The following is a 22,843-nucleotide window of genomic DNA, read 5'->3' as shown; positions in this document are numbered from 1 at the left end:
TCTTACCAAAGCTCAGTGCTCAGAAGGACCTTGTTCTGCGCCCAGAACCGCCAGTAAGTCGGCACTATATTGCGCTTACTGTTGTCTTGACATATTCAACTTGTATCCAGACAGTTCACAGCAATACAAGTCTCAAGCAATCGGTTTCTTTGCAAGCCAGGAGTATACGGAGGATGTATGTATGAGGATGATGAGGATGATTCCTGTTGAGGATCCCCAAGCCGTTGTCAATTGTCATGTGTGGTGTAACAGTGTAACGTCTCTAGGTACCGGTTTCCGTGGTCAGTGGCTTACGTAAAATATGGCGACCAAAGAATCGACCCACAGCTCTGATCCTGATTGGAGGTCCGTCGACCAAGAAAATATTTCTGCCTGCCAAGGAAGCCCTCCATCTCCCCGCACCCACAAGATCCCGCCGCGGAGCGCAGAGACCAGTTGCAAACTTCGAGCTCTTTGTCAGCTGGGAACCTGCTTTGTCAGCAAACCCGATCAAACCCCATCCATATCGAATGGGGGCATGCAGGGCCGATTGATACGATCGTATACGGTTCGGACCCCCTGCCTCAAGGTTCGGACTCTGGTTTTCGAGGGACTTTCTCTCGCCGGCACCACGGGAGGGCGCGTTGGACCTGCGGCACTGGGGGCCGTGTCATCTGCCTAGGATCCGAGCGTTCTCTCTCTCGCTGTTTCTAAGCTCCCATCCTTCGATACTTGTCTTCTTACCTAAACCCTCGTCGATCGCACTTCAACGCCTCACTTGCCTTGACAACACGGCTCTTTCCTTCTCGGGAAGGGCAAAATTCCCGACTAGACAGATACAGGTTTCGAGCTTCCAGACACTGCGGCGACACCGTCTGTAAAAAAACAAGAAGAGAACCAACGGGATTTCCTGTGTCGCGATCTCTCTTTGGTACACCACTCGCTTGGATTTTACGGCTGTAGACCCCTTTCGAAGAATCGGCCGGCAGCTGCTGGTTCCTGATTGCTCGTTGCCCGAGGCGTGCTCGATTGTGCTCGGTTGGTGCTCACTCCGAGTTCCATTTCATCAGCCTCGTCCAATAACTAACTGTTGCTTACACATCCAGAACGACCTAAAAGTATCGTCAGCAACCCACCAAGCGAATTGCCGGTCAAACGTTCGCCTCTTGCCTCGGCAGCGGATTTGCCAATTGCTGAGTCAGAACGGCCGTCCATCAGTCACGAAATGTCCAGCAACACGAAAGTCAAGCACGGTGAGTGCGCTTTCTTCTTGTCGGATATCATTTCCCTCTTGATAGCCTCTCAACGTTCACCCGCCTTTACCATCAGCCGGGCCCTGACCATGGCCTTATCCCCGAAATTCTGCAGGGTGCCGTGTGCCGATGCAGATGATGCATTGTGGCCCTCCTCACTAAGTGCTGCCTGTTTGGGCGATCTGATCGCTCTACCTACTGCGATCGCATCGTGGCATCTGCAATTGTAGTCGCACATATGTGCGCACGCCTCACGGCCCTCCAGTGAGGGTTTGCAGGTTTGGTGTGAGCCGGCAGAGCCGGCTAGGTCCGCTCTTGTCGAGAAAGCTTCTGTTCCCGGCTTAGGTGTAAGAGCACATCGGTCCCTAGGAAGCAAGCCGTCCGAGTATCAGCTTACTTATCCGGGTACTGCACACCTCAAGCAGCCGTCAACCCCTAGAACACGCTCCCCCACCCCGCCCTACTATCCTACCTCATAACGTTATTATTAGTTTTGTACATACACCGCGCCGCATCGCATATTGTGTAAGTGCTGCTGCCACTCTGAGGGTACACTACACTACAAGAATGCTCAGCACCCCAATTCCCTGGCCCCGTCTCCCCTCCCTCCCGACATCCACCTTACCTAATTCTCCTAGACGAGTTTGGCCGTTCTGATTACTTAGCCCATTCGTCGTTTCCACGCTGCATCTAGGTATGCTGCATATTTGTAAGTCATTTGTTACGTTCTGCAAGCCACCTCGGGCGCCGTTCCCTGCATTTAGGTACTTCTACCATCATGTCATCCAAAGTCGCATCCCATAGTTGATAACCGATACCGTACAGCCGTGGCCGAGGTAGTGGACAGTGTTCTCTGCCGTATTTTGTCGGCTGCATACGCTGTACCCATGCTCGGAGTGCGCTGTCGAGAAGCCATCGATTTATAATCTTATCAAGCTAAACCGCCGAAGGGTTCCGCTCTATGTTGCCTGCCATGCCTCTTTCTGTTATTGCATCGGTCACGTAGCACCGATGCTACCCCTGTTCAGTCCGGCTTCGAGCTGTAGCCGGAGTCCCGTTCATCGAGCACTAGCTCTTTCTTCCCCGGCCTTTTGAGTAATATTGGCCGGTTCTTATTCAGGCATTTTTGCGCCGGATACATCCGGGACACCATTGTATCCATTATCACTGCTGCCCGTGAAGGGTATACTGATTTGAATCCTGAGCCTAGAATCGGGAGGTCGCGAGCACGCCGGAGCACCTCCTACCTCGGCTGCTCAACCCGATCGCGCCGCCTATACAAGTTCTAGCGTCACGACCAATTCGCAACCCGCTACAGAGGTGGCTGGAGTCAACCGACCCTCGCCCGCTACAGCTAGCCAGCCGCCAGTACCACATGGATATACACCTGCCGCGCCCGCCCAAGTCGAGTCCCACATCCACCCAGAACTGCGATCCGGCCACGAGCCAGTCTCCACAAACCCTGTTTATGCGCCGGTTCCCACTATGATGCCGTCTGGTGTGCCGCCTCCGCCCGAGCAGACAGTTGCCATGTCCGGTCCTCCTGCGGCAGGCCCCCCGTCTACGGGAATGATTAACCAAGGCGAAAGTGCAGCAGACGGCAGGAAAGCCAAGCGTGAGCTATCACAGTCTAAACGTGCAGCACAGAATAGGGCCGCTCAGGTAAGTAGCGACCCGTTTGAGCCCACTGGGATTGATGTTTGACCACATTGTGACCGTGAGGTCCTTGGGTTACTTTTAGTACATCCCTTGCCTTACGTAATGACGCTAACTTGGATCCGGGTTTATAGAGGGCATTTCGCCAGCGGAAGGAAGGGCACATAAAGAAGCTAGAACAGCAAGTCCGCGATTATGCTGTCATGGAAATCAACTACAAAGAGCTCCAGGCCGAGAACTACGCTCTAAGAGAATACGTCATTCACCTACAGGCACGCTTGCTAGACGCCCAGGGCGAATACCCGCCACCTCCGGCCAGCCTCAGTCTTCCACACCCTCACAGCCTGGCGCCAGCCGCACGCGGAGGTGCCGAGACGACCCAGCCTGCAGTTCCGGCGCCCGGCGCCAACCCCCTCGAGGTAGCCGCTCAAGCTGTGGCCGGTCTTAACCGGAGCGACCATCTTGCCGGGCGCGACCAGTATGCCGTCGCGCGTCCAGATGACGACGCGAGGACTGCCGAGGAAATCACGCGACAGCTGCAGGCAGAGGGTACTCCAGACGGCTTGCCGGCAGCCCCGATGTAGCGGACCAGTTTGCGCAAACTGTACCGCTATTACCGCTATTGCAAACCAGGTTGCCCCGGGCTCTGGCATTGGCCTGTCCAGAATACGATTTCCGCCCTAGACACGAAACACACGGAACATCTGCGTTGAGCTTTCTGGTGGCGAAAGGAAAGGAGCAGTCAAATGCTGGCTTGCTGCTACTCTCTTCATATTATTCACTTTCCCCTTATCTAGCGTGCTCGTTTTGTGGTTGTGACAACAAGAGAGATTATTTGCCTTTTCGATGAGGAGTGCTAGCTGGAACCCTGGCTTCGTCTCATTTTTTGGCGTTTCGATGATGTACTCTCGGCGGGCGGCGCACGCAATAGCAGCGGACTATTGCCATGCATGTCTTTTATATTGTTCTCCCCCATTTGGTTACCCCCGTAGGTGTATTTTAAGTTCCCCTCCCCCCTTCGTTTGTCCAGTCGTCGTTTCGCAGACACACAGCTTGAGTCGGCTCGTTTCCTGAGGCGTAAGTGGGGATGACTGGATGACTGGAGAGTGATGATTGTGTCAAAATGTGTATATGCAGCAGCAATTGGAGGGAAGGAATTCAACACTGGCGTTTACACGACAATGTAGTACCTGCTTTGCCGGAATGTGTCCTGTAGGGATTCACAATGCCCCTGCCAGAACTACTAGACAGGCAGCGGGCAACTAGATATCTTTCACTTTGGCTTGCAAACCAACGAAAGGTCTACCTTTTCTTTTCAGCCAAACCGACCCGGCCTTCTCTTTTCGTTCCTGTATCCATTCGCCCTGCCCCGCCTCGATAGCCCGTTCAAAAACTCCAGATGTGGTTTTACATAGCAGGGCGAACAGAAAGTCTTTAGTAAGAGTCGATCAACGCTACGCCAAGTGCCAAAAGCAATACCCGCTTGAGGATGCCCGTCCCTGTTGCTGAAACCACCGATGAAACGTCTTCTCTCAGATATGGCTGCTTTACTCATGGCCAGCTGAACATAATCACCCAAAAGCATTGCCCAAGTCATGTTCCTAGCAGACGGTCATGGTAAGTTAGCGTTAGAGCCCTAAACTACCCAGAACCCTCAGAAGAAAGGCAGGGAAGAGACAAAGTGCGAAGGAAGTAAAAAGATAACCGACCTTGAAATACTCCGCCCCCTTCTCCAAGTACTCCTCGCGGGTAACCCACGCCTTCTTAGCCTCGGGGGTGCACGCCCACCCGGCAGCGCCTCTCCACGCGTCCAGCACGGCGTCCTCGGCGCGGCGGATAACGAGGGGGGCTCCCGCGGGGAGCAGCGCCGTCAGGCCGGAGCGCAGCCTCTCGTCAAAGTTCTGAAAGAGGGTGTTGCCCCCCGTCAAAAACACGTCGCGCAGGAACTGGTCTCTGTCCAGCCCGGCGATGGAAGGGAGCCGCTGGGTGAGTATGTCGCCGGCGATCTCGACGATGCCGGCCTGGTCGACGCCGGCGATGGCGCTGGGCTGGAACAGCACCTCGGGCACGCGGATGCGCTCGACGTTGAGGTGGATGCGGTGCGTCTCGGCGGGCGACGACGGGTCGAAGGGCCGCGGCCCGTAGCGGAAGGCGTGCAGCAGGGACTTGGACCAGTCCTTTTGCGCGTCAAGCGTGTGCTCGTAGGTGAAGTCCTTGTCGTAGGTAAGCAAGTCAGCCTCGAGCGCGCGCACGGCCGCCTCGAGATCTTCCTCGCCTTCCTCGTCGTCGTCGCTGTCGCCCTTGTTGGCGCCAATGGCTACGCTGCGGTACACGCCCCAGTCGGCGTCGTCGGCGCCAAAGTCGTCATCGTCGCCACCACGTCGACGCTTGCGACCCCCCGATGCGCCTGATGGGTTGTCCGACGCGAGGTTGGCGATGTTCTTCATGCGAATCTGGCTGGCGAGGGATTTGCGGTTGCCCAGGTCGGCCTTGAGCCGCTCGCGCTCCTTGATCTGGGCCAGCTTGGCAAGACGCGCTTGTCGCTTGTCTTCGAGCCAGCCCTCGAGGTCGTTGATCCGCCTCTCCTCGTCCAGGCGCGCCTCTTCGGCTATCCGCGCCTTTTCGGCTTCCTTTTCAGCCTTTGCGCGCGCCCTCGCGTCGTGGTTGGATTTGAGCAGGCGCTGTTGGCGCTTCTGCTTCAGGCCTGCCTCGTCAAGCTGGTCGTCCGGCACGTCGAGGAGGCTAAAATCGGGAGCTTCCTGCTCTTCCTCCTGCTCGCCACCTAAGTCTTTAGTCCGGGCCCGCTTGATCGACCGTTCAAGCTCTCTGATCACTCGCTCCAACGCCGCCTCATCCTTCAACTCAGCTTCGTCGAGCAGACGTTTGACTTCCTTCTTGTTCTGGTCGGCAATTCGCCTCTGCACATCTTTGTAGTATTCGAGCTCTTGCTCCTTCTTCATCAACCTCTCCAAGCGCATTTTGGCAGCCTGCTCTTGAAGCCTCCGGCCGCTCTCCTTCTTCCTCTCGGCTATCCGCGCCAACTCCTCCTCTGTCTTCTGAACAACAACTTCTTCCGTATAGGGGTACTGGACAATGCGCTCCCTGTCTTCTAGCCCAGTCCAGTCCAGGAATCGCGCGAGTTCCCGGTCGTAGTCCAAGGAGACGTAGCAGAAATCCCGGACCATTTGCTCTGCCTGTGAGGAGTTGAGTTTGCCAGGAAACCCCGTGTGATACTTGAGCTTGATAAGTTTTAAGAGGTACTCGGCAGCGTGCCAGCCGCCCCAGTTCAGTCTGATGGCCTGAGCCAGCATGGCTTTGGAGTTGTAGACGGGTATTAGATGTGTCGCGCTATAGGACGAGGATACCACCAGACCAGTCTGGCCCTTGTTGTAGCGGTATGAGAAGAGCGAATCGATGCCGTAGACCAGGCTGGGCGCGCCGTAGCACTCAAAAATTATCTCGGTTAATGCTTCACAAAGCAGGTCAGAAAGAAGTACAAGGGTAAAGAATACGGCGGCTCTCACATTTTCTTGAATATGGTAGATTTGCAACCGCCTCGGTCATGACAATGGGCATGTCTATGCCGCCTTCGACCCCGTTCATTCCGAGCTTTATGAATACATGGTCCAAAACATGTTCCATGACGTCCCAGTTGCTTATGATTCCGGTGCCGGCTTCGAACGCGTTTCGAATGTGTCCACGGGCAGTGGTGTCAGCGTAGCAGTCCTGGCCCGCGAAGGAGAAGGTCTTGTTAAGTTTCCGATCCCGGTATTTGGCCATGATGGGAGGAATCGCCAACCGTGGCTTGGACTCGAAGGACCAGCCTGCCCGGACGGAGGAAGAACCTGAAAGGTGCGATTGGACCCAATTAGCAATCTCGAGATTGGACTTGTTTGTAGATACGGACTGCCTACCATTGTCGATGACTATGGCCGCCTGGCCTGGGGGTTGCGCTAGAGCCCGTTCGCGTCCATCTACTTGCGGCGGCAAGTATTTCTCGAATCTGGCTTCCTTGACAGGATACACTGTCGGCGGGGGTAGTTGCTTCCAGGCCTCTCTCCTGCTAACGATGTCGTCTGTCGCCGAAGGCGCCATGGTCGCGAGTGCGGGTTCAAGAAGCGCTTTTTGCGTGACGGTGGAGGGCAATGTTATCAAGAACCTAGATGTGGCATTGTGGCATGGTGGCGACTGCAGCGCACTCCCGACGTTTATAGATAAGCGTGTCGGTCAGGGTTTGGCGTTTCGCAAGTTTCCCAAGCAGCTCGCCCTCGAGCTTGCTGTCGTTGTGCCCAGGCCGTGTGCCTGTGTGTTTCCCATTCAAGGTACAGTACCTCAGGCTAGTACGTACTGTACTGTATGTACAGTACAGTACGTACTGCACAGTACCTGAAATATACGATTCCATACTCCGTACTGGTAACGTAACATACACATAGCTAGTACGTACATACAAAAAAATACAGTGACTCGGTAGTATTGTACAAGGGCCTCAGTATACGTACCGCTCTCGGACCGGTTTGCAAGTTGCAACTCAAGCTATACAACAAACAAACTATAAACTAAGAGAAAGTCACAGAATAACATCATACATTGATCGTTACCCTCGAATAAGCCGTCTCCTGCGTATCCGGATCCTGAGAGAGTATCCTGTAGCGACAACTAGATGACATCAAATCCCTACATCTTGAGATCTGTGCCTGTGCCGAAACCAGCCGGAAATTCTGGAGTCTTAGCCTACAATAGCTCTTCTTTGCTCAGCTCACAAGTTGCTGAACTCCTCGAACGTTTCGTCCTCGCCATACACGATCCGGTAAGAGATTCTTGCATACCCCTCAGCACGCTCCGCCAGGTCGGGAGCTACCGTTCGGTAGGCATCACGCAGATACAGCCAACAGTCGGCGACATTATCAGACATCAATCCCCATCGCCTAACCACCAGTGCCTCACTTGCAACACGCGGAAGGTTACCGCCTTCAATCTCATATCCTAAGGACGCCAGAGCCTTCAATAGTTGTTGGACTGCTTCAACCGGCTGGCGCTGCAGCAACAACGCCCGTGCGAAGGCTGCTTGCAAATCCCAGATGGCCTGACGAGGCACTTCGTGAGCAGGGCGACGATAAGTATCCGCCAGCGCCGCCAGGAGGGCCTCAACTCTGGCAGCGCCCGTGCCCTTTTGCTCGAAAATCCGGACGCGTTTCTCTAGACTGTCCCTTAAGCTTCTTCTCTTTGCGAGCAAGCTCTCGCCCGATTCATTGTCATCCTGGCATATAGCACAGTCGCACATAAAGCCCCAGTGGCGAAACTTTTTCTGGCGCTCAACATAGCCGTTGAGGTCGGGTGCGTGATACCAGAACGTAACCTCGGTGTCGGCTGCAAGGTCCCCTGTCGCGCGGACAATCATCATATCCCCAATGAATGACCTTCGAGCATTGCTGTAGCAGGAGTGGTTGATGTACGACGCCATCGACCAAATTCCACAAGAGTGGAAGAAGTCATTTTCTGCCCCTTTTTGGATCCTGCCGTCAACACTCTTTCCACGCTTGCGGTGCATTCCTACCCTACTCGAGAGGGGGCACCCAAAGCAGTTCAGGGCCACAATCCGTCTGACAAGGAACCTGTGTAGGGTAAATGGTCAGCAGGAAATATTGCAAGACAGCGGGGTCGCATTGGGGCGTTTACGTGTCAACGGCAGGTGTGCCGTCGACGTGTGAAGCATCGACGGGTTCGTACGAGCCATGATAGAGGTCGGTTATTGACGAAGCCAGAGAAGGGTTTCGGTAGAGCTTTTGGACAATCATATCGATCAACTTTGGCTGTCCTCCCATGACTGCAGTCTTTCCCCCTACATCTAACAGCATGGTGTTTTTGTCGCTGCTTGGGCTCCCGTCTTCATCGACAAATGCGTGGGCAAATGCCTTCTCACATAACAGAAGATCGCCAGCCTTAACCGCCTGGGACGTAAATAGTCCGCGTCCACGGGATTCCGTTGCTTTGACAGTCACCGGACCGATATACGTGGCATGATCCAGATGTGGTGGGCGAAGCTTAGCAGCTTCAGCGTGGAGTCCCTTAAACTGGTACTTTCCAGTCGTTTCTTCCGCGAGTCGCCTGATCGCTCGATTCAGTTCGACTTTGGCTGTTGTATTTTGGGGATACTCCATGCGAAGGACCTTGAGCACTTCGCAACATTCTCGGAACCGGCGAAGGCCGTATAGGGCTTGGGCCTTGCGGAATAGAGCTTTCTCAGAAGGGTTGGGGGTAGTCGGCGTAGATTCGATATCAGCGAGAGCGGCATCAAACTGCTCCATCTTGAGGAAGGCAAGCGAGCGGTTCAGCTTGATGGTGTGCGCCTCTTCTGGCGTCGGAGAACAGCCCAAAGCTTGAGTGTAACTGCCAAACTGGTAAGTCCGTGTCTTATCGCACCTGATATACGGCGCATCTAGACCTGAGGCTTACCACTCAATGGCAGAACGAAACTTTGACTCGTTGAAGAAATCGTTCCCCTTCGCTTTCCAGGCCATAGCACTGTCTGTTTGCAGTTCCTGTTTCCAGCAACCGGGAATCCGTGGATCGCCCGCTGGTAGGAAGATGATGTCGCCTGGATGGTCGACACGGAGGCCGTAGCCGTCATTGGCTGTCGACTTCAGGTACGGTTCCTTGACGATCAAGGCTCTCCCTTCCACCAAGATGTCTTCTGACGCCTCCCCTTCAGCTCCATCTTGATGGTACAGCTGCAGCAAGAGGACATCGCCGTTCTCGTCTTCCACAATACTCATGACAGCTGTCATTCGTGACTGAGCGGTGACTGACCGCAGTATCAAGTAAGTTCCTCTGTGGTGAGTCTCAAGCCGAAGATCATCGATCATGATTTTGGAAAGGTCGCACAATGGTTGGACACATGGAGGATAAGGCGGCGGGACGAACGAATACCCCATGTGACGGTTATAGGAACCATTTGCTATTGCTTCGTTCGTCATCATAACCTTGAATTGGAACTCCAGTATGGTCGCAGCTCGGTCATTCTTTGGTGAAGGGCGCTGCCCCGCGCGAAATTGGGCGTCCAAAAGTGTCTGTTGCTGCTTGCGTATAAGCTGCGCGATAGTCGGGTCGTTCGAGACATCGTGGGTATCCATTACGACGAGAAGTTCGGGTAGGATCAAAGTCCTAGCAGAGGTTCGTGTTAATCGTTTTGTGAAAGACGAAAAATACTTGGAGGGGCAGGAGAGATTGTTGTGGCTGTAGGGGGAGGCTACCAGCGATGGGTTTGGAATCAAGGCAAGCACAAAAGGAGCGTTTTACACATTTGCAAACAGATGAGCTGCGATGGCAGGCCTCACTGCAGCAATTTCAAAGTCGTCCAGTAAGTCCAAGCCAGCACGACGGGTGCTGCAGCCACTGCCATCTACCAGTAAGAAACCTAGGTATTCACATCATTCTCCCTCGTTGAATTAATGGAATAAATGCTCGACAAACCGAAATGCCCGGTGCCCCTTCGGCCATCCACGGGCTATTTCATTGTGAAAGTCGGAGGGACCATTCGTCCCTCATAGTAGTAACCATCCACAGCACGGGTTGAGCTAAGAGGGAACAGTAACAGGAATCAATAATAGCGTTAGGATCAATTGCTACATTGAATCAATTGCTACATTGGTTTTCATGAAGAAATGCATTATCTCCAGCTCGAACAAACGAGCTGGATCCAAAGTCGGGGCTTCCACACCCCATCCAAACGTTCCAGTTCTGCAGCTACCCTTCTGTTTCCCACACCATGGCTTGTGACCCGTATCATGATAACCCGAGGCGAATTGTGGTAGGGTACGCGCCCGATGTCCTTTTGTATAAGTCCTTGTTGTGTAAAGTCTGGGACGGAGGTCAACTACCCCTACCCCTAGATTCAAACCCATATTTTGATGGGGATCAATATCCGCCTATACCGTCTCTCAGCACTCCTCGTCTTATTCCACCACCCGTCATCTGGAAAAGGTATCCGTAGTAATGAGATGCGCAAGGGAGTACCTTCCCCTCCATGCACTAGAGCAGTCTGGCATGAGCTTAAGCTCAGCGGCATCGATTGGACTGCTCTCATGCCGGGTCCTTTAAATTGTCCGTCGCTGACCGCGTCATCCGACATTAGCAGCCATGTCTATCATCTTGTAAACAATACAAATACCAATGCCTACCTTCCAGATGGAAGAGCACATTTGACTGGTAATTCTTGAACATCTGTGCCACCAGCTCAACGTTCATGTTCTGGATGTTGATTTCCTACGTTTACGTGAGCAGGGAAACCAGTGAGTCACCAATATCCCACAGCTGCTTACCTGAAGAGTCTTGTTCATAACCATGACGGCTTCATTCAATTTCTCCTGCAACGAAGGGTGTGAGAACAGAGCATTGGCGGGAATGTACCCCAGTACTTGGCAAAACATACGACATTGGTGATGATGCGCGAGAGCAGGAGATTCTGCTGATGCTCGTGTGGGCTTTCCTGCTATATGATCAGTATATGGATGGAAGACAAATAGCGGTTAGATCTTTCGGACTCATACCATCTTTGCGACTGAAATCTGGATGTTGAACAGGGGCTACGAAGTACATTCGGTTTGTGTTGTTGTTGGGCTGTCCTCGAACCGACCCCCACTGTGTCCTCCCGTCTTCAATACCAAGCACTGGTAGCCATACTTACACTCAAAGTTACCGGCACGATATCTTACGGTAATTTCATTTCAAGATCCTTACACACTGTAAGGTATTTACGATATGGTACACTACAGATACCGGGAGTGGAGCCGAGACAAGCATCCTGAAAGCGGTGAAGGTGGGTAGAAAGTTGATTGCTAAAAGATAGTACGAAGCACGGAGTAAGCTTCAAGCTTCCAGAGTCATAAACTCGATGCCCGCTTCCGTTTCAAGAGCCTCGATCGCAGGGAAACTTCCCATCGCAACTCACAATGTCGAACCCAGAAGCCCAGGCAGCACAGGCCGCGCATCAAGCTCTCATAGAACAGCTCGATATCCACTCAATCCACAAGACTTTCCGCAACCCGCACTGGCGTCCCAACCAACGCCGTAACAAAAACATCAAGACCATACTTGGCGATGCTTCGCGCAAGGAAGCTTCTGTGATCGCCACTCCGCAAGACAACAGCGGCGCGGCAACACCCGCTTTGCAAGACAACGATGGCCTCTCTACGAGCGGCACATCCACCCCGGCTGTTCCATCGGCCAGCGGCAACCCTAGCCTACAACCAAACTTAGCCCAAGCCTCGCGCAGCCTATCCAAGCTGGTTCTGGAAAAATCGCTGTCGGCACCCTCCAAGCCCTCGAATGGCGCGACCTCATCGGCGCCAACTGCCACCTACACTAACATTGAGAGCGCTCCGAGCCTAGCCCCGCTAAAGCACTATTGCGACGTGACGGGACTCCCCGCGCCTTATCTTGATCCCAAGACTAGGATGAGGTATCACAACCGCGAGGTATTTGCCATGATTCGAAACCTGCCACAGGGCGTTGGCGAGCAGTTCCTCGAGGCAAGAGGCGCACACACCGTGCTCAAGTAAACTGGAAGGCATTGCTGCGTAGCTGGCGCTCAGCGTTTTGAACTCGGCAACTTCCAGTCTAACCCAAGTGCACCTGCCTCATCTTTGCCGTCAGTCCGGAAGTAGCGAAGGACTGAACTAGATCGCCTCGATCACTTCCGCTCGGCCTGCTCTAAAGCCCTGCCCAGGGTTTAGGGAAGCTTGCCCCACCATTCTTCCATTAAGATGACGGAACTACTGTATGCTCTTGAGCTCGCCCGCGCGGTATCATCAAGCAATATTTCTCATGCAACACTGAATCTAAAACTTCCGCTGTTCTGGTTGCAATGGTCGACCATGGAGGCATGGGCACTCTCAACCAATCTTCACAGCACCGCCCAAGCACGCCCCAGTCTATGCTCTCTACCGAGAACCCATTCGACACGCCCACTTTTCAAGCGATTCCGCTGCACCTATTTGAGCGAGAACACAGGCCTCGTCATACCGACGGTCCCGCTTCAGACGCCGCCGAGCAAGAAGCAAGTGACTTGGTGTAAGCTGCACTCTTTCCCTCCGGCGGCAAGGGATCGACTGAACAAGTTTTGTTGACAGACCGCCAGCGTGGCGCCGCTGCCTTGGGAGGACCCACGTCGTCCTGGCGGGAAAACAGGACAAATCTGTCCTCACCTATCTCACGTTTATTGTGACCCTTATTGGCATCCCCGTTGGGATCGGCGGTTTCCTCGTGGCCATGTCGTCCATCTTGGGATGGCCTGACTTGCCGATATGGTCGTTCTTTGCACGTTTAGGAGGCAAACATACCTGATGTACATCGTTGCTGGCGATATTGCTATGAGCTTCTGGGAACGGGCGCTGGGGAACCGGTACATGGCATGTCTTGCTACCGACATTTGGGATAAGCACCGGCGTTTTGAGCGGTTTGGAATCGGGCAAAAAGGGCATGCTGTGTACGACCAACAAAGTCAAGCCCCAACTACGCACTCGCAACCTCTCGGCAGCAAGATGACAGTCGACGCTCCGGCTTAATCGTGATCAGGTTGCTATATGCCGTGATTGTGTACGACAGATCACCGAGGAAGGACGGGGAAAACCAAACTCGGTTGCTCCAGCGCTATGCTAGGGCCGTCGCGGCAAGCTTTGAAGCAGGGGAGCTATCAAAGAGAACGCCTACCTTTGCTATACCGGATTCCATGACTATAGACGGTCTTGCTTACCAGATATGTAGTAAAGCAATGACCTGCTTTCTGAGTACCGTCTTGGCTCCCGCAAGAGGAAAGTCCCGTCGACAGCTTCACCACTTGGCCGAGCGACGGATGTGAAACGGAAATTGTGAAGTTTACGGTTGTTGTTTGAAGCAGATTTCTGTTTGGGTTATCGTTATCAAACTGCCGAGATAGGGGTGCAAGGTCCCACATGCTGACGTTCTGGCCAATCATATTCTGCTCGCATGCCTGCCGGGAACCGTGCCCCTGTTGCGCGTTGAGTCGTGGCCGATCTCTAGTGTAGCAGCCTGGCGCATTCGATTAAAAAAGAGACCACGATATCGTCCTGGAATCTGGACAGATCGACTTGGCGGTCTCCTCGTCTTATTTGGCCCTGCGCCTGTCGCCATCATCGTCGTCATCAATTTCAAGCAGTCAGCATGCCTACAATGTGGTTATCAGACTCGCAAAGTATGTTTGGAGCTGAGTTTCGCCCTCCTTCGATGTTCCTATCTGCGCTCGAGGTTCAGCGACAGGCTTCACAACCCATTGGGAGCCCAATTCAAGGAAGGACCATAGCTGATATGAAGTTTCACAGAAATCGGAGTCGCATTCTGCTCCGGCGGTGCGTAGAGCCCCTCCCGCCTCGAAGACGAAATCGAAGACGAGAATCGGAAACGAAGCAAACCCGGGACTGACGAACAAAATCACAGGCGGCTTCTTCCTCATAGGTGGCGTTCTCCTCTTCTTCGACCGGGCCATGCTAGCAATGGGCAACGTACATACTCCCCCTTCCCCTTTCCCACCTGCCTTTCTTCTTCTTCGCCTTCGAACGACTTGACTAACCTCCCCCGACTCCGATCTTCTCGCGCCAAGTAGATCCTCTTCCTGATCGGCCTGACGATAATCATTGGCCCGCAAAAGACGGCGCTCTTCTTTGCGCGCAAGCAAAAAGCCAAGGGCACGGCCGCCTTCTTTGGCGGGCTGGCCCTCATCCTGCTGCGCTGGCCGCTGGTGGGGTTTCTGGTCGAGCTGTACGGCATCATGGTGCTGTTTGGCGACTTTCTCAGCACCATCGCCACGTTTGCCCGCAACCTGCCCGTCGTCGGCCCCTACATTGGCATGGCAGTGGACCGGACCGGGTTGGGGAGTGCGCCGAGGCGGAATGCCGAGTTGCCTGTTTGAGTAGCCGAGGATACCTTTTTGTCTGCAAATCGCGATGCGGTTGAAAAATCGTGGGAATTGGGGGCGGGAGGTGCAAAGCATTGAAAAGCGGACGTGCTGCTGGGGATATATTGGCCGAGGAAGAGGATGATGGCGACAAAGCTCATTGATCAAAAGCGTTTCGGTGACTGGGCACTTAGCCGCTTCCGGGACAACGGGGTGAACGTGGACAATCTTTGGGTACAGCTCAGGGCCGGCGTCCCTTGAGAGTTGTTCGTGTTGGCGTTTGGCACAGCATTATACCCCTTGTTACTGTGTTATATAATAAGGAGGGACTTTGGCGGGCGATGTAAAACTTATAATGTATGAAAACATGGTGGAACGGTTATAGACAGTTCTTTTGGGTAGCGTGTAAGCTTCAAGCAAAGTACGAGGGACTGCGCGAGGTAGGCCAACATTGTGTGTCGACAACGAGGATATGGTACGATCTGGAGCTCAGCCTTCAGTATGCAGAATTCTGGCCGTTAACTCGACTCAGCTTAGCTGCTACAAGAGAACCTGGAAATAAGCTACCCTGCCAGTCAAAATTCATCTTCAGCCCTACAAGGCTCCTCCTTCGCTGAGTATCATGCGCACGGCCAATCCCTCCTTGGGTCCTTGACTTCATGTCTATTAGGTATGCACTAACCGATTCCTACACAAACCCATCGCTGTTGACCAAAAGGAGCGGCATGCCTTAGTAACCGGCACCGATCAAATAGTCGGCAAGCGCCTCGACAGTCTGCGTCGCGTTGCCAGCCTGGACGTTCTCGCCGTAATGGCCGATAAGGATAGCCTGTTTGGTTCTGACGATGCAAATCCCTGTCTTGCCCTGCAGTCACAAAGTCAACGTCTTAGCAGCTGCGAATGCACAGCGAGAGGCCTGAGGGGCCATATTGGACTATGTACCTGACGGCCGTAGATATGCCTGTCCTCGATATTGAAAGCGACGTAGCGCTCGCCGCCGACGTGGATGCCGTTGGAGAAAGCCTTGACCACCGCCGGGCCATTCGTCTTGTCCGTTTCGTTCAGGATGGCGATGATATTCTTGGATTCTTCGGCTGACACCTGCAAAGCGTGGTGGGTCAGGACGGCTGTAGATCTCTTTGGCGTACATTGATGCAGCATGGGGATATTGAGCCGTTTGCTGGCTAGCGGTCAAATCTGGAAGCGGGCCGTTCTCCTTACCGAGAAACCAGGCGTTGCAGCCCAGGTGCTGTCGCCGGCGGCACTGATGATAATGGCCTTGTCAATGTGGCCGGTGCCAACCAGGCTTGTACATGGCGAGTTAGCAACGACGATATTGATAGTCGGGGTTCAGTCCATCTGCCGTACCTCGAGTCGATATAGGCTTGCGGCAAGCTGCTATTAGCTCCCGGATCCCAAGGCCCAAGCGGAAAGGTGGGGGTTTTCCTTTGCGCCAAAAGTACGAGGACATACCTTGCCAGGACATGATGGGTGCGTTGATGCTTTGCGAGTGGATAAGGCTTGGTTATGCGGAACCTGGGAGAGAAGGACAGGTCTGTGTAGGGCAGCGATTCTCTCGGGTGGATTATTTGGCGGTCGTCGAGGAGATGTCGGTGGACGATCACTTTTGATGCTTTCTTCTCCTCGATAATTACCCCGCCAGCCTGGGCAGCACTTCTTATCGCTCCATACCAGACAGAGTTAAGCAACGAGAGGGGCTATCCTGGATTAGGTAAGCACAGGTAGAATTAACTAAATTCACAACACACCGCCAGCAAATGCCACGCTCCACGATTTCAGCTTCCCAAGCAGTTCCTGTTTGCATTTGTTGGTCCGAAAGCTGCGCTCATCAACGGGAGTACCCGCAGCAAGCTTCTCGAAGGGCAATCATCGCCGGCTTTAGCCTCATCTTTCTTATGGTATTATTCGATTCGCTTCCATGGGATATTATGTTTGTATACGCACGAAAGGCTGGTTAGATAACGAGAGCTCACATCCCAGACTTGTCCCACACAACTTGACATTCTTCGTTCATCGTGATGAGCCTGGAGGAAGTCAACATATGATGCCCGCGGAGCTACAGGTACCGAATTTTACCCGGTGTTCAGGGCCAGCAAACCCAAAAGCAGGTCCTGTTCGGTGACCCCAGATTTTAGCCACGCGACCGCCGTCTTGTCGAACAGGAACCATCCTGATGACGCGAGTTTGAGACGATCAAAGGCAGATCATGCAAATCACTCGACGGCGCCGTTCCTCTGCTCATCGCGGGATCTTGAAGTCGATGCTGCTCAAACGGATTCTAGAAAGCCAAAAAATGACACCGATTTACCCGTCCAAGCGGATAATCCTACGCACACATGTTCATCGTCCCATCGCAAGGCCTGCGAGCCAAGCCCATGGCCATCGCAGTCCCGGCCCGATCTTTGTGGGGATTTGTATTTCTGAGACGTAGCCTCGTGACCCTCCGAAACTCCATGGAGTCTGGGTACGAAGTACCGGCGACGGGATCCCCTTGGTGCCAACCTCGTCGTCGGATGACAACATCGGACTATAACAGCGATCCAAATACGAGCGGGCGCTAGCATCTTTCACAAATCAATTCGAAACAGCGGAGCGGAGAGAGGCTATCGCTGTTTGTCCGAAAATGCTTAAGTCGCGTTGTGTTTTTTACCTTGCGGTTAGTCGCCTGCCTCTGTTTGTGCAGTTGGCGGCGGCATCTTTGAGACGGAGGGTTGAACGGATCCTCCAATCTCGATACTGTTGCGGGCTGCCGCGGGAGATTGTTGTGCGACAAACGGGATCAATCAATTCAACGTTCTCAAGCCCGGTTCCGTTGGCCACAGACATGCGCCACCTCTGATGACTTGCATTCCTGCCCCCTTGAAGGAAGACGCCATTCCGGAAAAAGTGCGCGTGTACTCCGTACGGATATCCATAATGAAGCAGCGCAAAAGTTCTGAGACGTGTTTCTACAGCACCATCCTAGTTGGGGCAGGGGCATGGGTTGCTCAGTGCTCAGTGCTCGCAATCTCGCAATCTCGATGGAAGGGTCCCCAGAAAGACAGGGGGTGCCCAGGGGCTTTTCTTCAGCAGCGGTTCATCACTGCCGGGCTTCGCCGGGGACCAAGACCCTTGCCGGCGATCAACCCCAGTCGAAATAACCGCCGTCATTCTCAGACTGTCATCGCGTCGCCTACTGAACGTAATGGACAATGTCAGGTCAAAGATGTCGACGGCCACTTCAGGCTTAAAGGAAACTGGGAGCGGAAGCCGCTGCGCCGGCAAGAGTAAAATGACGCTCATAAGCATATGTAGGTGCTAATTTCCCGTTTGTCTTCCACTCACGGCCGTTTCCTAGCCTTTCCTGAACCTTTCACCTCCTGTATAGTCCAGGGTCTTCGATAAGGTTGTCAGTTCGCTTTGTTTTCCAGCCTCTGCTGCCACTCGCCGCGTTTGTGGCGCGTTGCGGTCCTCGATTCGTCCAAACGGGCTCCGCCGTCATTAGAGGATCATTCGAAAACATACTCGGTGGACCGAGGTCGTATCAAGAGCCGAATCCCCTGCAGCCCACTCAATGGCTGCAACTGGGGTACATGAAGGAACACCATGATGAAAGCGGTTAGGCCTTCCAAGCCAATGTGGGTTGAAACGGCATCAGAGGGGGCAATTGTGTATGCGGGCTTACCGTTAGCGGGAGTGGGTGGTGAGCATGCAAGAGGCCAGGGGGGGAGAGATGTGCACGGCCTGCCAGCAGCCAGGAACCAAGGACCAGGCGCTGTATCAGGCCCTACCCTGGTTCCCCTTGAAGCAAGCAGACAGCGTAGACACCCTACTCCTCAAAATGCTGTCCTACCCCCCATCGTCTTTCCTGAAGGGAAGAATCCGTATGTTGAGCGTCCCCTACCTCCTCCGCCGTTGCCTAGGACAGGTGCTTCCGCAGCAGCAACGGTCAGCATATCGCCGCCCACCATGATAACACGACCGAGTACATCATCCGGGCCCGGATCTAATACAGCACATGGCACAAGACCAAACTTTGACAAGAGGCTTTCTAAGGACGACCTGGCCCTTAGCGGGCGGATGGGCATGGCCAGGGAGAAAAGGGGGCTGCAGCCATGCATTACTGGCGTGAAAGGGCCCGGTCTGCTCACGCCCGAACCCAGCCCTCACTGGACGCGCATGCCAACGCCGTCTCCCATCTCATCTGTACCCGGCAGGTTGCCGACTCCCGAATCTTGGGCTTCCGGTGAGATCCCAATCGGAATGGCGCTAGGAAGCCCAACGCAAGCCGCCAGCCCGTATACCAGGAGCCCTTACCGCAGGGGCCCAGATGCCGGGTGGAAGCCGCAATCACAAACGCCAGCCCAGAGTTATTCGTCTTCCCCACTAACACGGCAAATACCAGAGCCGCCGGTTCAATCAGAGCCGCCGGTTCAAAGGACAAAGACGCAAAAAAGAAGATTATTCGGGTCTCTGTTTGGAAGCAGGAAACACTCAGAACCCGCAAAGACCATGGAAGCTGTTGAGAGAAATCGGAGCACGGCTTCCATTCCGGCATCGGCAGCCAAGGATGATGTTGCTCCGGCTCGAAGCAACACTGTCGCTGGCAGGAAAACCCCGAAACACAGGCCTCTCATAGTTAGGTCAAGGACGGAGTCTCACCTGGAGGCCGCACTCTCCGAGCCAACGACGCAGCAGGACCCAGTGCCGTCCCTCCCGACGAGTGGGGCCGGTTTGTTGGATGTTGAGATCCCGGATATCAGGCTAGAACGGTACAGCGTCATGTTCAGCGGCGTACTAAATCCAAACAGCAACAAGTCATCACTGCTGGAAAGGCGGCAAGCTACTCTGGAGAAGCTAAGGACCGCCAACGACAGGATAGAAGACGAAGAAGCGGAAGACGAGGCGAGGCAGCGGAGGGCAAGCACACCGCAGCCAACCAAGTCCCCAGCTTTTGCACTCTTTCCGGCAATGCCGGGCCGGCAACCTGAACCGGCAGCGGCAACGACGTCGACAGCGTCATCCCGTGGCCTCTTACGGTCGAATACCGCACCCGCGCACATCCCGTCTCCGTCAAGACTGAATTTTGAATCTATGCCGCATCAAATCTCATCGGACAAGATTCCGCGGCGGGAAAAGAAGATGGTCACGATCGTCTCGCCAAGAACCATGGAGGAGCGGAGTCGCGTAGAGAAGGTCGAAAAGCTCCGCGAACAGCAGCATCAGCAGGCGGAGCAGTCTCGATCCCAACCGCATACCAAAGCAGCCAACACCACAACGACATTCCACTTTGGCCCAGAAGAGTCCGCCCTCATCCTGGATTCACCGCAAAGCATCTCTTCGTCGTCGTTTGTCTCGGAGGAAGAAGACGACGACGTTGACAACAGCCAAATAGAGGCACACTCCCGCAAAGAAACAGTGCGCTCTGTAGGCCTTGGCCTCCCACTAAGACCCCGGCTGCCTGAGCCGCAATGGCAGATGGTCACACCACCATCATCGACCTCCTCCACCTCCTCGGCCACCAGCAAGCGAAGCGCCTCCTCCTCGGCAACGAGCACCAGCGGTTCCTCCGTAACCACGCGCCCGTCAATCGACGACTTCTCCGTGACCCCGGCCGAAAAACAAACTAGCACCACAACCGCCACAACAGCAGCAGCAACAACAACAACGACCAAGACAGCAGCGGCACCTGCAACTCGAAAAATCCCGCCGCTCGACGACGAAGAGGACGCGGCGCTCAAGGCGGCCGTCGAAATCTCCATCGCCCGCCAGATCAGCATCTCGCGGCAGCAGAGGACCATGCTGCGGCCGCTGGCGCAGCGCGGGGTGGTCATGTCTTCCTCCTCAGCACCTGTTGGTGGTGTTAATGGGCCAAACGGGCGGGGGAGGAGCGCGACGGTCGGTGCAGGTACTGGCATCATTAATGGCAGTGGCAACGGGCTGGCGGCTCAAGAGCAGGTCACCGTGGGGATCGTCAAGGGGCGGGTTGTGGAGACGCGCTTGACGGCTGGTGGTGCTGCTGGTGGTGCTGCTGGTGGGCTGGGGGGAAACGGGATTAGGAGGAGTGAGAGGGTCGTTTTGGATGTTGTTGAGTGAATGGACGGGGTGGTTTGAATGGAGTGAATGGGATGGTGATATGGTTAGCAGATAGAGGGGGTGGTCGAGCGTTTTCTTTTATTGTTATGTTCCCCTTCGCATTGAGAAAGCAGGCGATTTCTCCTTTTGGCTGTCAGGGACGCCAATTTCCATCGTTATACTTTTCCTTTCTGTCTTCCTCTCTTAACCCATTGATTGGCCCGGAAAATGAGCCTTGATGGCGGATTTGTAGTTGCGTGATACCTTTCTGTTTTGGTTGAGAGATACCTAGGATATGTATGGGTTGGTTAGGGGTTAGTTTAGGCGTATCGTGTCTATAAACAAAGTGTGGGTTCTTCAAAAAGAGGTTCGATATACCTATCGTGATATCAGATTGCCCTTTGCAAGTTGGCAACCATCCCCGTACCCATTACTTCATACATCACAACTGTACTTTACACAATAAGGCCTACTAGGACCATAACTCAGTCGCGTGAACTAGCATGTCCCTCCCCGTCCGCTCATCAACCATCTGGCGCAGATGCCACGTCCGCACGAAGCGCTTTGCCTCGGCCGCCTCGGCAAAGCGCACCATAAAGCGCGACGCCCCTGTCGTCGGCGAGTCCCCTTGCGCCTGCTGCTGCTGCTGCTGCTGCTCCTCCATGTGCTTCTCGCCCCACTTAATGATGCCGCTGCCCGCCTGAAGCGGGGTTATGGCGTCTACCGGCGGCTCCTCCCCACCGGAGGAGGTGGCTAGCGCCCACGCAAGGTTCCGCCGGATCCCGTCGTCGCGAATTGCCTCGGCGAGCGTCTCCACGGGGATCTTGCTCCCCGTCAGGTGCACTAGCACGTCGTAGACTTCAGGCGCCCTCGCCGCGGCGTCGTCGTCGTCCTTGGCTGGTTTGATTCGGTTGGCTACTTGCCGGAGCTGGGTTCTGTGCTGGAGTTGCCGCGGGGTGAGGATGCCTTTGCCAGCCTTGCTGGGGTTGTTATGGGCCGGTGATAATGGAGGTGGTGGTACAACAGTGGCCTTGTGTATGGTTTTTATTAGTTCTTCATGGGTGAGCACGGTGCAGATTAGGGGAACCGTCGGGGGCAGGATTGTCCAGGCGTTGAGGTTGTTGCTTTGGGGGTGACCCTTGGGTGGTTCTGATGCCGATTGCAACGGCGAGGCGCGGTAGGGCGACATGATTTCGGCAGCACGACGGTGCTGGCTGTGCAACTTGTCGCTGTATGCCTCGGCTGCGGTATGCGACTCGAAGAAGATGAGATACAGGCCTTGGGGCTCTCCGGTGATGGGGGAGCGGAGTTGCATGACTGTATTTGTGTCAGGTTAGATGGGGCGTTTCTCAACCCAAAGTCATTTTTTGAGTTTGAGGGAGGAGGAACCTTTGGTGATGCCCGCTGCCCATCCATCGACATGCTTGCCCTGGTGGGCGAGGCGGTAGAAGTCGGATTCAATGAGCGAGCGAGGCGCATTTTGCAAGACGATCACGGCCGGGTTGGTCTCCCGCCGGGAGGCGACGCCAGTTTCCTGGAGACTGGCATTCTCAAGCCAAGCCCTGAGGTCATCACCAAGCCCCGAGGATGATGGTCGCTGCTCCTGTGTTTCCCTTCTGTTCAATGCTTTCTGGGGGGATATTGGCGAAGGCCTTGCTTGTCTTGTTTGTCTTGCTTTTGCTTTCGAGGCTGAGTTGCCGCCAAATAGTTTTTCATAAAGTGGCTGTTGAGCGGAAGGGGGAGAAGACGAAGTTGAGGACGGAGATGAAGAAGAAGCGGATCGGAACGATATATGTCCTGGACATACGCATTTTTGGATTGTGGACTGCAGACAGTGCGGTCGCAGCCGCGTCACAAACGTTGGGCTCATGGGAGTGCTCATTGTGGTTTTATCTTACACCAGAATGAATTGACGAGTGAGTGTTGAGTTGCAGGTGCCGCCGGTATAGTGGGGTTCACTCTACTGCAG

At 54.4% G+C, this 22,843-nt stretch overlaps 10 protein-coding genes across 10 annotated transcripts; 5 read left to right on the top strand and 5 right to left on the bottom strand.

Annotated features, from left to right (window-relative positions):
* Positions 1-2,762: 2,762 nt before the first annotated feature.
* On the top strand, positions 2,763-3,472 carry N656DRAFT_789939 (uncharacterized protein; the record flags this gene model as incomplete). The annotated part of the gene is made up of 2 exons (XM_064816824.1): positions 2,763-2,894; positions 3,023-3,472. The coding sequence occupies 2 exons, from the start codon at positions 2,763-2,765 to the stop codon at positions 3,470-3,472; spliced, it is 582 nt and encodes a 193-aa protein (XP_064669871.1).
* Positions 3,473-4,459: 987 nt separating this feature from the next.
* Positions 4,460-6,983, bottom strand: N656DRAFT_798635 (ARP5-like protein; the record flags this gene model as incomplete). Its single annotated transcript, XM_064817784.1, has 4 exons — positions 4,460-4,489; positions 4,598-6,357; positions 6,413-6,733; positions 6,803-6,983. 4 exons carry the CDS (start codon positions 6,981-6,983, stop codon positions 4,460-4,462), a joined length of 2,292 nt encoding a protein of 763 aa, XP_064669870.1.
* A 450-nt stretch (positions 6,984-7,433) lies between these two features.
* Positions 7,434-10,176, bottom strand: N656DRAFT_754230 (uncharacterized protein). The gene is made up of 3 exons (XM_064813076.1): positions 9,345-10,176; positions 8,568-9,278; positions 7,434-8,503 (listed from the first exon to the last, which is right to left on the bottom strand). The coding sequence occupies exons 1-3, from the start codon at positions 10,019-10,021 to the stop codon at positions 7,648-7,650; spliced, it is 2,244 nt and encodes a 747-aa protein (XP_064669869.1). The 5' UTR covers positions 10,022-10,176; the 3' UTR covers positions 7,434-7,647.
* A 794-nt stretch (positions 10,177-10,970) lies between these two features.
* N656DRAFT_754228 (DASH complex, subunit Dad4) lies at positions 10,971-11,492 on the bottom strand (the record flags this gene model as incomplete). Its single annotated transcript, XM_064813075.1, has 5 exons — positions 11,438-11,492; positions 11,320-11,376; positions 11,210-11,254; positions 11,069-11,153; positions 10,971-10,999 (listed from the first exon to the last, which is right to left on the bottom strand). Exons 1-5 carry the CDS (start codon positions 11,438-11,440, stop codon positions 10,971-10,973), a joined length of 219 nt encoding a protein of 72 aa, XP_064669868.1. The 5' UTR covers positions 11,441-11,492.
* A 347-nt stretch (positions 11,493-11,839) lies between these two features.
* Positions 11,840-12,448, top strand: N656DRAFT_710454 (uncharacterized protein; the record flags this gene model as incomplete). The annotated part of the gene is made up of 1 exon (XM_064811679.1): positions 11,840-12,448. One exon carries the CDS (start codon positions 11,840-11,842, stop codon positions 12,446-12,448), a length of 609 nt encoding a protein of 202 aa, XP_064669867.1.
* Positions 12,449-12,550: 102 nt separating this feature from the next.
* N656DRAFT_119191 (uncharacterized protein) lies at positions 12,551-13,407 on the top strand. Its single transcript, XM_064808548.1, has 2 exons — positions 12,551-12,945; positions 13,019-13,407. The coding sequence occupies exons 1-2, from the start codon at positions 12,653-12,655 to the stop codon at positions 13,230-13,232; spliced, it is 507 nt and encodes a 168-aa protein (XP_064669866.1). The 5' UTR covers positions 12,551-12,652; the 3' UTR covers positions 13,233-13,407.
* A 244-nt stretch (positions 13,408-13,651) lies between these two features.
* Positions 13,652-14,986, top strand: N656DRAFT_119167 (Got1-domain-containing protein). The gene is made up of 3 exons (XM_064808547.1): positions 13,652-14,100; positions 14,343-14,407; positions 14,509-14,986. Exons 1-3 carry the CDS (start codon positions 14,070-14,072, stop codon positions 14,812-14,814), a joined length of 402 nt encoding a protein of 133 aa, XP_064669865.1. The 5' UTR covers positions 13,652-14,069; the 3' UTR covers positions 14,815-14,986.
* Positions 14,987-15,166: 180 nt separating this feature from the next.
* Positions 15,167-16,414, bottom strand: N656DRAFT_779825 (Profilin/allergen). The gene is made up of 5 exons (XM_064815257.1): positions 16,273-16,414; positions 16,168-16,183; positions 16,021-16,105; positions 15,742-15,900; positions 15,167-15,664 (listed from the first exon to the last, which is right to left on the bottom strand). Exons 1-5 carry the CDS (start codon positions 16,283-16,285, stop codon positions 15,530-15,532), a joined length of 408 nt encoding a protein of 135 aa, XP_064669864.1. The 5' UTR covers positions 16,286-16,414; the 3' UTR covers positions 15,167-15,529.
* Positions 16,415-18,768: 2,354 nt separating this feature from the next.
* N656DRAFT_768921 (uncharacterized protein) lies at positions 18,769-20,895 on the top strand (the record flags this gene model as incomplete). The annotated part of the gene is made up of 1 exon (XM_064813662.1): positions 18,769-20,895. One exon carries the CDS (start codon positions 18,769-18,771, stop codon positions 20,893-20,895), a length of 2,127 nt encoding a protein of 708 aa, XP_064669863.1.
* Positions 20,896-20,960: 65 nt separating this feature from the next.
* Positions 20,961-22,802, bottom strand: N656DRAFT_779821 (uncharacterized protein). Its single transcript, XM_064815256.1, has 2 exons — positions 22,264-22,802; positions 20,961-22,191 (listed from the first exon to the last, which is right to left on the bottom strand). The coding sequence occupies exons 1-2, from the start codon at positions 22,754-22,756 to the stop codon at positions 21,347-21,349; spliced, it is 1,338 nt and encodes a 445-aa protein (XP_064669862.1). The 5' UTR covers positions 22,757-22,802; the 3' UTR covers positions 20,961-21,346.
* Positions 22,803-22,843: the final 41 nt, after the last annotated feature.

This window comes from Canariomyces notabilis, assembly GCF_033297395.1.
Source record: "Canariomyces notabilis strain CBS 508.74 unplaced genomic scaffold N656scaffold_12, whole genome shotgun sequence".
Taxonomy (NCBI): Eukaryota; Fungi; Ascomycota; class Sordariomycetes; order Sordariales; family Chaetomiaceae; genus Canariomyces; species Canariomyces notabilis.
Note: the sequence above shows the minus strand (reverse complement) of the source record. Positions and strands in the feature narration are given on the sequence as shown.

What these genes read in the sequence shown, in the direction of transcription:
- N656DRAFT_754230 (XM_064813076.1), bottom strand. Translation starts at nt 10,021, where the DNA reads ATGGATACCCACGATGTCTCGAACGACCCGACTATCGCGCAGCTTATA. An exon ending in TTTCGTTCTGCCATTGAGTG is followed by an intron (nt 9,279 to 9,344) that starts GTAAGCCTCAGG and finishes CCAGTTTGGCAG; the next exon opens with TTACACTCAAGCTTTGGGCT. An exon ending in GGCACACCTGCCGTTGACAC is followed by an intron (nt 8,504 to 8,567) that starts GTAAACGCCCCA and finishes TACCCTACACAG; the next exon opens with GTTCCTTGTCAGACGGATTG.
- N656DRAFT_119191 (XM_064808548.1), top strand. Translation starts at nt 12,653, where the DNA reads ATGACGGAACTACTGTATGCTCTTGAGCTCGCCCGCGCGGTATCATCA. An exon ending in CAGACGCCGCCGAGCAAGAA is followed by an intron (nt 12,946 to 13,018) that starts GCAAGTGACTTG and finishes TTTTGTTGACAG; the next exon opens with ACCGCCAGCGTGGCGCCGCT.
- N656DRAFT_119167 (XM_064808547.1), top strand. Translation starts at nt 14,070, where the DNA reads ATGCCTACAATGTGGTTATCAGACTCGCAAA. An exon ending in GTGGTTATCAGACTCGCAAA is followed by an intron (nt 14,101 to 14,342) that starts GTATGTTTGGAG and finishes ACAAAATCACAG; the next exon opens with GCGGCTTCTTCCTCATAGGT. An exon ending in CCATGCTAGCAATGGGCAAC is followed by an intron (nt 14,408 to 14,508) that starts GTACATACTCCC and finishes CGCGCCAAGTAG; the next exon opens with ATCCTCTTCCTGATCGGCCT.
- N656DRAFT_779825 (XM_064815257.1), bottom strand. An exon ending in CTGCAACGCCTGGTTTCTCG is followed by an intron (nt 15,901 to 16,020) that starts GTAAGGAGAACG and finishes CACGCTTTGCAG; the next exon opens with GTGTCAGCCGAAGAATCCAA. An exon ending in GGCATATCTACGGCCGTCAG is followed by an intron (nt 15,665 to 15,741) that starts GTACATAGTCCA and finishes TTGTGACTGCAG; the next exon opens with GGCAAGACAGGGATTTGCAT.
- N656DRAFT_779821 (XM_064815256.1), bottom strand. Translation starts at nt 22,756, where the DNA reads ATGAGCACTCCCATGAGCCCAACGTTTGTGACGCGGCTGCGACCGCAC. An exon ending in GGCAGCGGGCATCACCAAAG is followed by an intron (nt 22,192 to 22,263) that starts GTTCCTCCTCCC and finishes ACACAAATACAG; the next exon opens with TCATGCAACTCCGCTCCCCC.